Source organism: Zootoca vivipara, chromosome Z1, assembly GCF_965207765.1.
Source record: "Zootoca vivipara chromosome Z1, rZooViv2.hap1.1, whole genome shotgun sequence".
Taxonomy (NCBI): Eukaryota; Metazoa; Chordata; class Lepidosauria; order Squamata; family Lacertidae; genus Zootoca; species Zootoca vivipara.
This window is the reverse complement of record NC_142583.1, coordinates 5986660-6005056: the sequence shown is the minus strand read 5'-3', so window position 1 is coordinate 6005056 and position 18397 is coordinate 5986660. Positions and strand designations below refer to the sequence as shown.

General features: G+C 45.4%; 1 protein-coding gene across 1 annotated transcript in view; it reads left to right on the top strand.

Annotated features, from left to right (window-relative positions):
- ARID3B (AT-rich interaction domain 3B) overlaps positions 1-18397 on the top strand; it is a 56041-nt gene that overhangs the window by 35778 nt on the left and 1866 nt on the right. Inside the window, exons 5-8 of the mRNA XM_035112397.3 lie at positions 11779-11962; positions 12825-13084; positions 15554-15814; positions 17856-17960. Coding sequence (XP_034968288.2) covers positions 11779-11962; positions 12825-13084; positions 15554-15814; positions 17856-17960 — 810 coding nt within the window. The remainder of the gene's footprint in view (positions 1-11778; positions 11963-12824; positions 13085-15553; positions 15815-17855; positions 17961-18397) is intronic.

The following is an 18397-nucleotide window of genomic DNA, read 5'->3' as shown; positions in this document are numbered from 1 at the left end:
AATACACATATAGCCCATGTGGTTTATTTAAAAAATATCACTGTATAGGAAGTTAATGCACTGTTCACATCTGTTACCCAAGGCCAAGCAAATACTGATGCAGTTCTTTTAAAATGAGTAGTGCTATTTGGGCTTTGCTTTCTGCTATTATTATTATTATTATTATTATTATTACATAGAAGTTTTGCACAAAGAATCAGTGCTAACAAATAACATTTGCATATGTTTGCTGGTCCTTATTTATTTAGTCAGAGGGAGCAGTGACTTTCACAAAGACATTGAATCACAAGCATATCCTTGGACCTCCTCTGATTTCAGATGGGTTTTTTTAGGCATTATTGGTGGCTGGCTGATTGGTATTTTGTTTATAGACTGCTTTTCAACCCCAGGGAACACCAAAGCAATTTTTTAAAAAGCCACATTTGTAACATTAATTCATTCTTTCAACTAAAAAATGGTATGAAAAAAACAAAACACAGAATTCAGATTTCAAGCATAAGACATTGTGGTGCAGTGTGGTATATTCCCAGTGTATCAGCCCCAAGTTTGTTTGTTTGTTTGTTTTTACATCTGTTCTTAAACTAAAACAAGTTCTCAAAGGAGAGAGCTCTCGTAAAAATATATAATTTCATCAGGAAGAATGATACAAATAAAACAAAACTGCATCATATGGAGGTTAAAAGTATATCTAAAAAGAAAAGTCTTGGTATTACATATTTCTGCTATTACTGATAGCTCTTGGCAGGTTGCACTCTTGCTTAGTGACTCTCAAAAACACAACTCCATCCATGTGGGCAGCCACAGAGAATGCTCTAGGCCAGAGGTGGGGAATCTGTGGCTCTCTGGATGTTGTTAGACTACACCTCCCACCATCCCTGACCATTGGGCCATGCTGCCTGAGGCTGGTAGGAGCTGTAGTCCAACAACAACATCTGGAGCGGCACAGATTCTTCACGCCAGCTCAGTGAAGTATTGCTCTATTCTTCCTTGATCAAATCCCACCTGCAGTCCTGGGTGCAGTTCTGGGCACGAATAGATTCAAGTTACTGTACAAGGAAGGAGATTCAAACTAAACATCAGGAAGAATTTTCTGATGGTAAGAGCTGTTTGACAGTGGAACGGACTGCCTCGGATGGTGGTGTTCACTCCTTTACTGGAGGTTTTTAAGCAGAGGTTCAATGGCCATCTATCATGGATCTTTAGTTGAAATTTGTGCATTGCAGGGGGTTGGACTAAATGACCCCCAGGGTCCCTTCCACCTCTACAGTTCTATGATTCTATTAATGACTAAACTAGCCTACCTAGCAAACTAGCTTGTATGTTTGCTATTAAGTACTTGTTTTATTGCATCTAGTCCTGAGATGATGCGATGCAGGGTGGGATATAAATATTTTAAATATACCGGTAATATATGACAACACTTTCTATTGGGTTTTGAAATTTCAAAGCCATTAGTGGATCGTATCAGGAAACTGGGTAATGGTGGAAAGTTTGTTGGAAGGGTAAACGGAGCAATATAAATGCCCCCTTGATTGGAGCACCACTTATCTTGAAATATGCCATTTTAGTTGCAGAACTATATTCTTTGGGCATAGGCATTTAGAGCAAAGAAAGTTGAGAATGATGTTAACCTGTGGCTTAGGGCCCTTGTATTTACGGGACTGCCTCTCCTGGTATGCCCCGCATAGGACCTTAAGGTCCATGAATAACCATAGTTTAGAGGTCCCAGGCCCTAAGGAAGTCAGACTATCCTCTACCAGGGCAAGGGCCTTTTCAGTGATCGCTCCGACCTGGTGGAATGCTCTGTCCCAGTGTTTCTCAACCGCTGTTCCGCGGCACACTAGTGTGCCGCGAGACGCTGGCTGGTGTGCCGCGACGTGCGGCTACGAGAAGGGCGATTTGCATTGTCACGTGCCTGGCGGCCACCAATACACAGCACTGACCCGCCGGAAAGCAATATTTCTCCTCCTCTTTCCCAAAGCTCAGTGCAAACGAGCCTGGCGGCCGCCAATACACAACACTAGCCCGCCGGAAAGCAATATTTGGCAAGTGTTTCTTACAGTCATAATTATAATATAGGGCGGCACAGAGTTAAATTTTTTAACTTTGTTAATGGTGGTGTGCCTCGTGATTTTTTTCACGGAACAAGTGTGCCGTGGCCCAAAAAAGGTTGAGAAACACTGGTGTAAATGACTATCAGACTTTGAAAAGCTGGTCTCAGTGGATCAGTCTTGTTGAATGAATTAAACTAAATAGCTTGAATTGGATTTTAATAAAATTGCAATTAATTGTTACTGTTTTGAATTGAGGATGAGTTTATGGGAACCAAGTAGGTAGTGTCCCAAAAACATTTGGGAACCCCTGGTATAGACTAATGGTAGGATGTCTGCTGTTGTCTTTTAATTTGGTCACTTGTTCATTCTATGGCCCTTTGCAAGTGTGAGAGAGGTTATGTCCTCAACATCTTGTATCTTCAACATGAATTTGACTTCCCCACTCCTTGGAAGCAGCAAAACTCTGAAGTTGTAAAATAGCCCAACTACTGTTACCTATGATTTGGTAACCTCTAATCTTGATTACTATGAAGCATTATACTTAGGACTGCCTCTGAGACGGTTTGGAAATTTCAGCTAGTACAGATGGCAGACAGCTTGAGCATATTGCACCAATCCTGGTCCAACTGTCTACCAATTAGTTTTTGGGCCCAATTCAAAGTCCTGGCTACCAATTAGTTTTTGGGCCCAATTCAAAGTGCTGGTGTAGACCTATAAAGCATTAAACAGCTCAGGACCCCAATACCTCAACAACTGCCTCTACCCATATGAACCTTCCCGCCACGTGAGGTCCAGAGGGTGACAACACGAGAACAGGCCTTTTCTTCAGTGGCTCCCTGTTTGTGGAATCCTCTCCCCAAGAAGGATTGGCTGGTGCCTTCATTATACACATTTAGGCACCAGGCAAAAACATTCCTCTTCAACCAGGCCTTTGGGTGATTGACATCCGTTGCCCTTTTGAATGTGTTGTGGGCAGGGCAGTCTTGAGCAGGTTGGCCGCCCTGGTGCTGAGGGGCGGAGATCGCTCCGGCGCCCTCGCAGGGTGCAGCATGGTTTCCGCGCGGCGGCCAACCTACCGGCCTGGCGCACCGCGCCACCAGGGGTCTACCTAGAGCCGGCCCTGGTTGTGGGAGTGGGGATTATTGGTTTTTGTTCTTATTTTTATTATGTATTTTGTGTTTCATATATTGCTGTTTTATGTTGTGAACTGCCCTGAGATGAAGAGTGATATTCAAATATAATAAATCTACATCTAATAATGTAGTAATATATATAATAAATACCGTATATACTTGAGTATAAGCCAACACAAATATAATCCGAGGCACCTAATTTTACCTCAAAAAACTGGGAAAACTTATTGACTCGAGTATAAGCCGAGGGTGGGAAATGCAGCAGCTACTGGTAAATTTCAAAAATAAAGGAAGGAAGGAAGGAAGGAAGGAAGGAAGGAAGGAAGGAAGGAAGGAAGGAAGGAAGGGGTGAGAGAGAGAGCAAGAAAGAGAGACAAGGAAGGAAGGGGTGGAAGAGAGAGAGAAGGAGGGAGGGAAGAGAGAGGGGATGGAGGGAGCGGGGGGGGGGGGGAGAGAGAGAGAAAGAAAGAAAGAAAGAAAGAAAGAAAGAAAGAAGGGGGGGGAGGAAGTACCCACCAAGCTGGGCAGAGAATGAGCGCTCTGGATTTATTCAGCTGGGCAAATAAGTGGTGCATCAGCAAGATGAGCGTCAATTATCACCTTTTTGTATTGTGTGTCAGGTTTGCGCACAATAATATGCTTAAAAGAAACAGGACTGAAGCCAGGTACTGAGCCGATAGAGGGATGGAAGGACTGATGATGAGACTGCCAGTCAAAAACTTCAGAAATAAGGGAACACTGAGGAACTGCCCTATTTATTGCCTCTTCAGGATCTGTGGATTTGGAATATTTCAAAACAAGGCATGCTCATTCCATCCCGCTTAGATTCTCTGCCTTCTATTTGCATTATTAAGGGCTCAGCCCTTCACACACACAGAGTGAGACATTCATGCAAACATGTGCACCCACCCACATCTTGCATCTCTAGGGTAGCCAGGTAATTTTCGCTGCCCTCCCCAAGCCACCAGCCCCGTGGGACTCCAGTGTTTGGATCTGTGGGCTGCTATGCAAGGGCTGCCAAAATAAAGAGCATCAGTTTTAAAACAGGGCACACAGAGAAATGTAAATTATTCCCCAAATGATTCTTGGGGGGGGGGCCTTCATACAGAATCTCCCTCACAACCCTGCTTAAAACTTAACTGCTGAGGTAAAGCAAAACGGTGGTGGTGGTGGTGTTCTAAAAAACCGCAATACATAACAACAACTCTGCATTTGAATTGTTGGGGGCATATTGGGGGGGGATGGAAAAAATTGCCAGCAGCTCCTGTCCCTGCCCTTGTGAGAGCCGGGCGGCGGCAGCGGGACCAGCGGTGATGATGATGCCCGCCTCACCCGAGTATAAGCCAAGGGCGGCTTTTTCAGCCCATTTTTGGGCTGAAAAACTCAGCTTATACTCTAGTATATAATGCATGGTGATTTTGTGCCCCATTCAGTGTTTATACGGTGCATTTGGTGTTGGGTCCAGGTTTGGAAGCGCCTCATAGGCAAGATGCCTTCAGATCAGCAGTCTGAGGGCAGCATGCAAACATATTTTTAAAATACACCTATAATAAAGCAAATAAGCCAACAGCATAGCCCACATTCAACCTCCCATTCATTCAGAAATTGACAATAGTTTAAAACTGGAGAGCACCATCTCTGAAATCATTTCAGTGCAGGCAAACTCAAGTTTTCATTTCTGGCATCCCACTATAAATGCTGCTGTCTTGAGTATTTGACAATATGTGCTGCACGTGGCATCCAATGTATATTGCAGGGACCCAGGACTTGCCAAGCAGACTTCCTTCAGCCACCTTACATCTATCCATTGGTTGCATAGACCAGCCTTCAATGCTACCCCTCGTTTTCCTGGGGGAAATTGTTAGTTACCTCCCCTTTCACTCTCTGCCTTCCCCATCTGGCACTGGATCAAGCATGCTTAGGGATAAGTTAATACCATACACTAAATTGGATTGGGGAAGAGTGGGTGGGTAATTAGTCCCACAGGAGGCCCCAGGGGAGTGTAAAAGTGCATTTACTGGATACGCAAAGCATGCATTCCAGGCTTAATCTTTATTAATGTTTTCTCGCACCCAGCTCTCTCCTGCCTTTCTCACAGAGAATTTACCAGGGCAGAAGAATGACACCCATCAGTGAAATGAAACACTTGCACACACAAATGTGCATATCAGTTTTATTTCTGCTTTTGTGAAAGCAAGAGAATGGTTAGTTGGCCTTGTTCTTCATTTGCAATTTTAGCTGGTGGCTCCGCAAAGCTCTGCAGTGCCTTTTGAATCATGTCATGTCTTGCACGGAGCCACTAGCACAGATGTTAAGTGGACTGTCATAAAACTGGCTCAACAGAGGATTGGGAGGTCTGTCGGATACTTTTAAAACCATTTCATACAGAGGCTGGATTCCTCTTTGTTCTCACAGCTGATTCCCCTATTTGTGTATTATTTATTTCATAAAATTACAAAATTACTTTAAAACATACAAAAAGTTAAAATGCTAAAGATTAATCTAAGCTTTCCAAGCATCTGGGTAGGTTTGTCTACACAAGAACGAGTACAGTGAGGGCACCTGCTTGATATCAATAGGCAGGAAGTTCCAGAGTATAGGTGCTGCTACGCTAAATAATCCATGTCTTACAAATTCGGAACACCTGTAATCGTGCCAATTCTGCTGATTGAAACAGTCAAGTGAGCCTTTAGGCCAGGCACCCCCAAAGTGCAGCCCTCCAGATGTTTTGGCCTACAACTCCCATGATCCCTAGCTAAGAGGACCAGTGGTCAGGGATGATGGGAATTGTAGTCCCAAACATCTGGAGGGCCGAAGTTTGGGGGTGCCTGCTTTATGCTTATGGGGGAAGGCAATCTCTCAGGTAGTCCCACATTGTTAAGGGCTTTATATACTAATAGAAACACCTTGAACCTGACCCGGTAGCAAACTGGCAACCAGTGGAGATCGCTGAGCACAGGTGTTATACACTGACAAAGCCTGACTTCTGTCAGCAATCATGCTGCAACATTCTGCACAAACTGAGGCTTCTGCATTTTTGGTACTGGTGTATGTATTGGAAGTAGAACATCTCAACCAAACTAAAACTCTGTTTTAGGCCAAACCCATGTATCCTTGTATGTGAGAACTGGCCTGGTGTGTCTACCTCTGCCATGAAGTTGTTTGATGCAAGGTGAATTCTCTGTCTCAAGCCAATGTGCAATACAGTGGTACCTCGGTTTATGAACACAATTGGTTCCAGAAGTCTGTTCATAAACTGAAGCGAACTTTCCCATTGAAAGCAATGGAAAGTGGATTAATCTGTTCCAGACGGTCCGCAGAGTACTCAACCTGAAGCGTTCATAAACTGAAGCGAACTTTCCCATTGAAAGTAATGGAAAGTGGATTAATCCGTTCCAGACGGGTCCGCGGAGTACTCAACCTGAAGCGTACTTAACCCGAACCATGGGTGTAATTGGTTCCGGAAGTCTGTTCATAAACTGAAGGGTTCATAAACGGAAGCGAACTTTCCCATTGAAAGTAATGGAAAGTGAATTAATCCGTTCCAGATGGGTCCGTGGCGTTCGTAAACCGAAAATTCGTAAACCGAGGTGTTCATAAACCGAGGTTCCACTGTATGGAGATGTTGATACTCTCCTACCTTGCAGGGCTATTGCAAAGATCACATTCCAAAAGTGTACATGAAGCTCTGTACAACACTCAGCAGCACTGTACAAATATTAAAATACTAACTACTCCCATTAATTCTTATTAGTCTTTCTTCCAATGTTACAGCCCTGTCTGCAAAAGTGTAGTGTTGGGAATATTTCCTCAAGAGAACCACTGAGGCAGTATGTGACTGAGTACAAGTTACTGCAGAGAGAGAGAGAGCTGCTGCCTTCACACTCCGCTTGTTGGGTCCCTAGAGGGTGCTGCTTGGCCACTGTCAGAAATGAGATGCTGTTCGTCTGATCCAGCAGACCAGTTCTAGTGGGGCTGCAGCTCAGTGGGGAAGGTCATGCTGCTTGTTCAGTGGCCACAGGGCTTAAAAATTCTCAGCATCTCCAGGTTAGGCCTAGGAAAGTGTCCCATCTGAAGCCCTGGAGAGTCACCATCAGTCAGTGTAGACAGTTCTGAGTTGGGTGGGTCACTGGACTGACTCTGTAGGAGTCAGCTGCCTTTGAGACCCATAAAAGCAGCAATAAACATCTGGATCTCTTAACTTGGAAGGATGGACCACTAGGCTGGAGCAACCATTATTCTCCACCAGTAAGGCTGCTGCAGCCCCCAGAGTATTACATTTTAAGCATATGGGGTGGTAGTCAACTATTTTTTTTAGTCAAAGTAGACCTCTTGGACCTAACTTAGTCCAATTCATTCATTTCAGTGGGTCTACTTAGTTGCAAATCACCCATTAAAGGTTGAAACACGCACACAAACATACACACCCTGTTAACTTGTCAGGCTTTTTGACATTAAAAATATGTGGCATAAAAGCATAAAAGAATTCCAGAGAATTGGTTAATAGGAACTTTTGTTTATCCTAGGAAGAGCAGCAAAGCAAAGTCTAAGGATTATGAATGTTTTCTGCTGCGGAGCCTGACAACATTTTGCAGGAAATCTGTCCTCTGGGCAGCATCTGTCATCTTTGGTTGGGGATTTCTTGTCCTTTCCTGTCAAACTGGCCCTTAATATATGATCTACCCACTGTGGCATTTCCTCTTTTGCCTTGCTTGCCTGTTTTTGTTGTATTCCATTGGCTAGATTTGTTTACAATGTATATGAAAAGAAAAGAAAAGGAGCAAGCTTAAGTTCAGAAGTGATAAACTAGTTTTTAAAAACATCCCTGCCAGAAGAGGAATTTCCTTACAGAGGCTTAAAACTCCTGAGGTTGTAAAAACCAAAGTAATCCTTCAAATCAAGGACACTTTTTTATTCTTAGCCGTTTTTCGCTTGCCTCAAACAATCAAAATGAGAGTTGCATGCTTTAATCAGCTTGATTGATTTAAAGCTTTAGCTTAATTATTGGGAGACTGATTTTATTCAGCAGTGCTTAGACTTAGAAGCCAACTTAGGTGGGTTTTTTTAAAAAATGTTTTGGCCTGGTGGTGTAATAAAGTTGACCTTTTCTTTTAACATTAAAGAACGCTTAGTTTAATAAAGTGTACTTGTCTCAGACCCTTAATAATTTATCTGGGAGCAACATGGGCTGCTAAGACTTCCATAAGCAAGTGTTTTGCTTCTGTTGGACAGACAGCTCAGAAATGATGCCACAGCCTGGCTTGGCATTATTTGAGTGAGCAGCCAGAATACTTGGAACTCGGGCGCTCTCTCATGAAGAGAGATTGCCAACCCTCCCACTCATTTTTTTGGCTTGAAGTAAGCCATAGTTTGCTATTTTTTTACAAACTGGCAATGGTTTGTTTCACATTAGGATCGGAGGGAGAGAAATCTCTCTGTGGGAGGGAAAGAGGGAGAACCTGAACCCAAGAATCCTTATACTCATTAAAGACAACACCAAACCATGGTTTGCTATTGATGAACTGCCATATAACACAATGGGGTTTGCTAATATTGCCAAGAAATCCCTTGCTTGCAAACTTTCTGGTTAGGAAGAAGTTTTTATTTAAAGCTGTGGATCTAACTGTGTGCAAGTGTTCTGACACCTCTTTCTCCAAAAACAAAGCCACCAGAAAAGCAGATGGGGAATTTAGACCAAAAAAAGCAATGGCCAATTTAGACCAAAAAAGAAACACAGTTATGGTGGCAAGAGATAATGTTCCGCCTTTCTAATGCATCCATTGAGCTCCAGTCTCTACTCCAGTCCCAGTAGTATTTGGCTTCCTTGAAAACCATAGGTTGGGAGTTCTGGTTCAGCTATGCATTGTGTTCACAATCCATCCAGCAAAGAGGACCTGCTGAAAAGGGCTCTTCTTTCCTTTTGAGGGTTTTGTAGTGTTCCTCTAGACATTAAGTATATATCACTTGAATTCTGCTTCCTTGTGTGTGTTTTTTAAAATGTGCCGAACCTTACTGTGAATTTGGCCCCCTAGTTTCCAGCATGTCAGCTGAGCTTTGTTCCTTGACAAAGGTGTTGGCCTGTGTTCCATTTTCACATTTCTGTGGGGTGTGTGTGCTTGGCTTGTTCTTTCCATCTCCAAAATATTAGGAGACTTAACAAGACCAGATTTGCTGGCTGACAGAAGGAAGTTGTGGTGGAACAGAAAGGAAAGTTAGAGGCAACTGCCCTAAAACATGCAGCCTCTAGTCAGTGTTGAAACCAAGATGTTGCATGCTCACCGGCTGCCCATGATGGGGTGGGAAATAAAAGCGTCATTTTGGTTGCCAAAGACTGGAGTGATTAGGAAATAGGTCTGGAACGGCACCATGGCCAGACTTCAAAAGAGTTTTTCAGAGAGTTAATACTATTGCACCATAAAACCTCTCATCTACACTTCTTACTAATGAAGCAAATCAGAAACAAAACACCACCTTGTTGTACCTTGGAAGTCAAACGGAATCTGTTCCGGAAGTCTGTTTGAGTTCGAAAACATTCGGAAACCAAAGCACAGCTTCTGATGTGCTGCAGGAAGCTCCTGCAGCCCATCAGAAGCTGGGGAGGCCCTGTTGGATGTTTGATTCCAAAACTAGTTCACAGACCAGAACAGTCACTTCTAGGTATGTGGCGTTCGGGAGCCAAAACATTCAAGAACTAAGCTGTTTGAAAACCAAGGTACGACTCTATTCTCCCCTGAGCTGTGCTACCCAAAAACATGACAGTTATGCAGGCACAGTAGGCAGCACAGCATTCCTTCTGCAATGATTATGCGGTGAAAACTTTGGGACCAATTTTAGGGCCTGAAAAAAGGGGTGCGGCTATTATGTGGTGGCAGTGATTATGTAGTGAAATGCAGTATTTAATTATAAAAAAATAAGACAAGAAGAGGGCCAGGTGCTTTTCTTTCCCCTCCCCACCCCAGCTCAAAAAAACAATTTTTTTTGGTTTTGTTTCCATTTCTAAAATGAAGATGCTTTCAGCTCTCTCTCCCTCCCCCTCCCCCCTGCCAAGAGTCACCATTCCAGGATGAGACTGCTGCAGAACTGCCATGCAATTCCTTTTTTTAAAAAAAAAATACTTTTAATTAAATTTTCCAAATAAACAAAGAACAACAACCACAAAAAACTGATTACATTTTATCTTAAATTCCCCCATCTCAGTCTTTTGCTCCGCCGAGCTGTAACTTCCCTCCTGTCATTCGACTTTATTTCTCACTCCTGTCTCGCAGTTCCTTTTTATAAACATAGATAAGTTCACCGTAGGATTTATTTCAGTCCTGCAAGTGTCTTTAAGCTTCTACAGTTCTTCTCCATATAGTCAATAAATTTACTCCATTCCCTCTGGAACTTTGTCTCTCCCTGCCACGGTCAGGGAAATGGAAGGCAAAACTTAAACCACAATAAGAGCATAAAAGAGAAATGCCATAGTAATTTTGCACATGAACCAAAACTGTTGGATTTTCACACCTTGGCCTCCTAAACATAATAATGCCAGCTGTTCTTCTTCCCCTAAGCCTGGCCTGGGCCTCTTCTCTGTCTGTTGCCTAGGTGCAGAGCTCTTCCGTATGGTTGGGTGTTTTTGCTTGCCCTAAGGGGAAGTGGGTGCCAGCAGGAGAACTTTAGTGGTGTTACTGCACTTCTGTCACAAATAGGGACCCTTTTCTTTTTGCTGGGTACGTGGGGATATTTTTATATTTTATAGAATGCACACAGCACCAACAATGTGAATGACACTTTGAGTAACAGGCGAAGGATAGGTCACTCATAGGATCATAGAACTGTAGAAGTGAAAGGGACTCAAGGGTCATCATCCGAGGGATAGCTCAGTTGGTAGAGTGTGAGACTCTCAATCCCAGGGTTGTTGATTTGAGCCCCACTTTGGGCAAAGAGATTCCTTCATTGCAGGGGGTTGGGCTAGATGACCCTTGTGGTCCATTCCAAGTCTACAGTTCTATGATTCTGTGATCTAGTCCAACCCACTGCAATGCAGGAAGCACAGCTAAAGAATCCCTGACAGATAGCCATCCAACTTCTGTCTAAACACCTTGGTTGCAGGGGAGTCCACCTTCTTCCAAGGCAGTCTGTTCTACTCTAGAACAGCTCTTACCGCCAGAAAGTTCTCCCTAATGTTAATCAGAATCTTGTTTCTTGCCATTTAAATACATTGGTTAGGGTCCTCCTCTCTGTTGGCAGAAAACAATCTTGCTCCATCTTCCATGCCCTCACCTGCCATTCAGATATTTCAAGATGGCTAGCCTATCACCTCTCAGTCACTGCTCACAGCAACTTACAATCTTAACTCCAGCTCCAGCAGGGCAACTGAAGGAGGAAAAACAGAGAGGGGAGATGGGAAGAATACATGTGCACTTGGGTTTACACATACTTGGATTTAGATTTAGTAGGGGACTGAGTGGTTGAGGCTTTACAGAAACTGTGGGATCAGAGAGGCAGTTGCAGGCGTTAAAAGTCCAGCTGGAGTCTTAAGTGGCTTTTCCTTACCCACATTCTCTTTCTCCCTTTCTCTTTCTTTCCTGCTTCCTTCTTTTTGGCTGCAGGGACACCAATCAACCGCATCCCCATCATGGCAAAGCAGATCCTCGACCTCTACATGCTTTACAAGCTGGTGACCGACAAGGGAGGGCTGGTGGAAATCATCAACAAGAAGATCTGGAGGGAGATCACCAAAGGCCTTAACCTACCCACCTCCATCACCAGTGCTGCATTTACACTTCGCACCCAGTAAGTCCTGAACTTTCCACAAGCCTGTGTGATATCTCAGTCTAGAACTAGATTAAGAGTTTGTGGCTGAATTCTAAATGGTGTAGTCGCAAGGAGCTTCCAGTCTCCTTGCAACTATTCTAGGAAAGGAGATGGGGAACACCTGAGTCTGAGGCCCATCACAACTTGTCCCCATCTCAGTAAACTTTGCTTCAGAACCCTGGGATTTCTGCATTCCTGCTGTAATTAGTTTTAGAAAAACATACTATTTTGCCTAGCTGCTTCTGTATTTTGGGTTGTGCCTTCTCCCAGCAGCTGATAGAACTGTTGATTTACTGAAGTTATCACCAGATTGAAGCCTGCCATCTCCTTCTCCCTCCACCCTTTTAATAGTATTTCCATAATGCCATTTTTTACTTACTTTTATCTCATTAATTCTCACGCAACCCTATGTAGTATAACTGCAGTCATATAAAATGTTCTGGCATTACTGTATATCTGAAATTTTGTCTGCTTATGAACCATGGTTTAAAAAGAGGTTCCAAGCAGGCCTGTCAAACCATAGTTTGTCCTAACTGTGGTTTGTTGTTACGTTTGGATCTGCAGATCATTGGCAAATGACAGGGCCTCAAAAAAACCGTAAGACATGAACACAAACTTACAGGAGTGGAGTCCTGATCAGATGAGAACTAAACAGACAAGCAGCTCAAATTATGGCGGGGTCTATGGTAGCTACGGTTAGAACACAGCATGATTTGGCTTGATGTCTGAATGAGCCCTGTGACTGGGCCTGGGCTGAGTATTGACTAGAGTCCATCTCTGCTGTACCAAAAGCAGCATTCTGCCTGGTTCTGCATCTCCTGTTCTTTGTTTGTTTTTCTAGGTATATGAAGTACCTCTACGCCTATGAATGTGAGAAGAAGTCCTTAAGTTCTCCCGCTGAGCTGCAGGCTGCCATTGATGGCAACAGGCGGGAAGGCCGGCGGCCCAGCTACAGCTCCTCCTTGTTCAGCTACTCCCCTGCTGCCACGGGGCCCCCTTCGCTCTTGTGCCCTCCAAAGATCCGCTTCCCCATCGTTAGCCTCGCCCCTGGTGGCGGAACCAGCACCCCTCACCTGTCTTCAGCAGGCGCTCTCAGGAAAGGTCAGCCACTTATCTGGTTCGTCATTTGGGTGGCCTGAAGGGCCAGGTGCTCAGGTTTAGCAGTCAGATGCATACAGTGGGTGAGGGTGTGTTTGCACACACAAACATGCACACCCGGTGTGGCTCACAGTGACCACTTCCTCCAACAGATGTGAGAATTTCAGCTGGTTGTGTGCTACATTGACATCCACCATTTTTAGTGTTCTTGGGTCAGAGGCATGTGAGCGAAGGCAGCAAAGCTTGTCCCCTCGTCTTGGGACTGGTGTATGGAGGGGAAGGGTGGCTACCATCTTCCTAGTTGTTCCTTAGTTGCATTTACTGGCTCCCCTTCCCTCGTGCATCCAAAATAAACTTCTTTTTCACCCCTAAATGTGTTCTCCCTCCCTACTCTCTGTCTCATTCCCTCTCTCCACCATTCTTCATCCTTTTGACTCCTTCACTTTTTAGCCGTTTCCATCATAACCATGCAGCCCTTCCCTGAATTCATTTACACCAAACTTCTTTACTTCTGCCCCCTCTTCTTTTGTCCTAGTTTTGGCAGGTTGTCAGCTGCCTGCTCGTGATCTGCCTGAAGCATTTACATTTCTGTTAGTGCAAGGAGGGGGAACAAGTGTCATCCCTTCCCTGCCAAGTACAACAGGGGGGGAGAATAATAATAATAATAATAATAATAATAATAATAATAATAATAATAATAATAATAATTATTCAACCTCAACCTGTTAGCCTCCATCCATCCTCCAACCGCCTCCAGGCACTCACTCAGGACCTTCACCGCCTTCACTGGTTCTGATTTGAAAGAGAGGTAGAGCTGGGTATCATCCGCATACTGATGAACACCCAGCCCAAACCCCCTGATGATCTCTCCCAGCGGCTGCATGTAGATGTTAAAAAGCATGGGGGAGAGGACAGAACCCTGAGGCACCCCACAAGTGAGAGCCATGGGGTCTGAACACCACTTTCTGGACACTGCCCAGGAGGAAGGATTGGAACCACTGTATAACAGTGCCCCCCAGCTCTTCTAGATGGTCCAGAAGGATGTCCTGATCGATGGTATCAAAGGCCGCTGAGATATCCAGCAGAACTAGGAAACAGCTTTCACCTTTGTCCCTAGCCCACCAGAGATCATCGACAAGGCAGTTTCAGACCCATTGTGAGGCCTGAATCCCGGTTGGAAGGGATCCAAATGGTCCGCATCCTCCAGGGGTGCTTGGAGTTGTTTAGCAACTACCCACTCAATCACCCTGCCCAAGAATGGAAGATTTGAGACTGAGCAATAGTTGGCCTGGTCTAAAGATTGGCCTGGTCTAAAGATGTTTTTTTAAGAAGCAGTTTAATAACCGCCTCTTTCAGTGGGTCTGGGGAGGCTCTCTCACAGAGGGAAGCATTCACCACCCCACATAGCCCATCACCCAGCCCTTCCCGGCTAGCTTTTATTAGCTAGGATGGGCAAGGATCAAGGAGACAGGAGGTTGGTTTCACTTGAATCCTTACTTTGCACAACTTTGGAGAGTGGAGGACATCTTATTGGGATGAGCTTTGGGGCAGGGGAAGAGAGGCTCAGGTAGCTGTTGTCTGCTCCAAAACTAAGTGTAACATGAGATGCCCTGCTCCCTGCCTACCCCAAAAAGTTCTCAGATACATGCAGTAGAAATGGGGACATAGTTAGCAGCAGCTCTTTAAGAGACGGAGTGGGCCAAGCAGTCTTGAAGGGGGCAGTTGTGTCATTGTCCCTTAAGATGATCTCTCTGGACACATAATCATAGAACTGTAGAGTTGCAAAGGACCCCGAGGGTCATCTAGTCCAACCCCCTGCAATGCAGAAACCACAGCTAAAGCATCCCTGTCAGATGGTCATCAAACCTCTGCTTAAAAATCTCCCTTCTTCAGGGAGTCTGTTTTGCTGTCAAACAGCTCTTTCCTTCAGAAAGTTCTTCTTAACATATAGCCAGGATCCCCTTTCTTGTCATTTGAATCCATTGATTTGGGTCCTATCCTCTGGGGCAGAGATTTATAACTGCTCTCAGCCAGTCTCAAGCATCCTCTTCTGGGGCAGCGTGCTTAGTAAGTGGTCGCTGGGCAACACTGTGCTGTGTCAGAGGAAACTGAATTTCTGGACCTATTTCCAAAACCACTTTAATCGCCACGATGGATGGCCTGTGCCAGGAGAAAGACAGGGAGCATGACCCTGCTGATTTCTTTCAGACCACCTGGACCCAGCTCTTCCCTGTCCCTAGAACGCCTACGGTCTCTGTCCTCATTGGCCTATTGTTTGTTTGTTTGTTTAACGTATATACTGCCCTACACCCAAAGATCGCATAATTTTTTGATAGTGCCAGGGATGAAGCAGTTGCTGCCTGAGAGAGGAAAGAAAAGGGGCGGTGCTACTAATAGCATTGTCAGGATGGTGCTTCCAGTCTTGGGCAAGTTGCCGGTTGAGGTCCCTGAGTGGCCCATTTGCTTTCCTAGGTGACGGTGTCCCCTTGACCGTGTCCACGCCAAACCGCATTGCCATGCCTGTGGCCTTGGCGAATCAGCAGGCGGCTGTGACGGCAGCGGCACGAACTGCTACCCTGGACCAGCTGAGGGAGAGGCTGGAGTCTGGGGAGCCCACAGAGAAGGTGGCGCGGATGACGGAGGAGGAGCAGCGCTTCATCCAGCAGGCCTTTCAGCGGAACCTCTTCAGCATGGCCCGGCAGCTGCCCATGAAGATCAAGATCAATGGCCGAGGTGAGACTGCCCTGGCTCTGCTGCAGCCTTTGGACTATAACTCCCATTGGCCCCAGCGAGCGCGTGTAGTTGAAAGCATCAGGTTGGCAAAGGCTTATGGGAGTTGTAGTCTAAAACTGGTCCCCAAAGTAGGTGGGGTTCCCTAGGGGGCAGCAGGGGAGCACTGGAGGTGGTGATTTAAATCTCCTGCTAAGTGACCTTAAACCAGACATTGGGAAACAGGTGTCACCATCAAGCCCATCCATCACATTAAGAGTTTGCAGAACAGTGAAGCCATGACTAAATGTGGTATCTAAGACTTACTCAGTGACTAACAGGCTTATCTCATTTCATGTTCATCAATTAAGCTGAATTAATGGAACTAGCTTTAATTGAATGTTGAATAAAAGTGCAATTAATTACTACTATTTTGAATCATATTGTGTTGTTACCTTCCTTAGTGGGCTGTGCAGACTGCTATTCTGAATAATGCTTTTTGGAGGGTAAGGGACTTGATGCATGAGGGAAGCACAGTAGTCATCACAATGTCCTGGCCTCCCCCCATGCCCAAGAATGGGATGTGGGCAGATAGGTGCAACTTTTTGGTTTAAACCAGTGACGAGCAAACCACAGACCTCAGACCACATTTGGCCTTGTGGGAGTTTTTACCCCTTGAGAATCACCCGGCTTCTCTTCCTTCTCACTCCTGACCTCCTTGGAGTGGATGAGAGAGCGCTGAGCTGTCCCTTTCCAGTGAAGCTGGCTTGGCCAGCCGTAAAAGCAGGGCTTTTTTCAGCCAGAACTCACCGGAACTCATTTCTGGCACCTCTCAGGTGGGTGCCGTTGCCATTCTAAGAGAACAAGAGATGTGTTCTTGATGCGTTCCAGCACCTCTTTTTCTAGAAAAATAGCACTGATGAGATGCATGTCAGAAGTCTCATGAGATGTGCAGGACTTACTTTGCCACTGATGCGTCTTCATTACCTCATCCTCAGAGGCATGAGTATAGAATGGTAGTTGGAAGGGACCCAAAGGGGTGGATAGATCTGAAGGGGTGGAGAGAACGGCAGGTCTACAGGGTCTATCACAATCAGCTGCATGTTGAAGGAGGAGGATGCTGGGGGTCGGTGTTTTCCAGATGCAGGGATCAGGCCTGCATGCTGAACAGTTTCCACGCCAGATATGACCCTCAGTCTAAAAAAGAAAAATCACCATCCCTGGTTTAAACCCCTTGTGTATGACTTCCCGTGTCCAGTGTTTCCCCAGCTGGTACTTTGAACCATTCAAGGCCCATTGTTTCTTTCCATTTATTTTAATGATGGATCAAGGCATAGTGCAGAGCAAGGTGAAATCTCTACCAGTTGACCAACCATCTTACAACAACAACAACAACAACAACAACAACAACAACAACAACAACAACAACAACAACAAATATATTTATTATTTGTTTCCCCAGCCACTCTGGGCGGCTTCCAACAAAGATTAAAGTACATTAAAATGTCATACATTAAAAACTTCCCTAAACAGGGCTGCCTTCAGATGTTTTCTAAATGTCAGGTAGTTGTTCATCTCTTTGACATCTGATGGGAGGGCATTCCACAGGGCGGGCGCCTGGTTCCCTGTAGCTTTGCTTCTCGCAGCGAGGGAACCACCAGAAGGCCCTTGGCACTGGACCTCAGTGTCCGGGCAGAACAATGGGGGTGGAGACGCTCCTTCAGGTATACTGGGCCAAGGCCGTTTAGGGCAGGCATCCCCAAACTGCGGCCCTCCAGATGTTTTGGCCTACAACTCCCATGATCCCTAGCTAAGAGGACCAGTGGTCAGGGATGATGGGAATTGTAGTCCAAAACATCTGGAGGGCCGAAGTTTGGGGGTGCCTGGTTTAGGGCTTTAAAGGTCAGCACCAACACTTTGAATTGTGCTCAGAAACATACTGGGAGCCAGTGTGGGTCTTTCAGGTCTGGAGAGGTGTGAGAGAGAAATGCCCAAGCCGGGTCTGTCCTATGTAGTGGGATGAGCATAACACAACTCACACTAGTCTTTTGTCCTTCCCCACCAGAGGATAAATCAGATTCAGCAGCGACATCAGCAGCACTGAACTGGACCCCGTCTGGCTTTGGAAGCATTAATATGTCTGTGGAAATCAATGGCACAATCTATGCTGGTGAGAGAGAAAGAGTCCACTTCTGAAATGGGGCAAGGGATTGAAGCAGGTGGATATCTTGGAATCAGCCACCCGATATTTGGAATAATCCAGCTTCAGGCTGAACATTCTGCCAAGCTGCGGAATGGCTGGTCTCTGGAGAACAATCCTCTGATCTCACACACCCCCACACACGGCTGTTGATACTCCATTGCCGCTCTGAGGAAGCCAGAACAGAGAGAGGCACGAGAGAGGCTTTAAAAGAGGAGAGGGCTATCAATGGCTCCTAGCCAGGATGGCTATGCTTCTGTCTCCACAGATGGATGCAGCAATGCATCTGAGTACCAGTTGTTGGGAACTACAGGAGGGGAGAGGGCTCTTGTGCTTGGATCCTGCTTGCTAGTTTCTCACAGGCATCAGGAAGGCCACAGTGAGAACAGGATGCTGAACTAGATGGG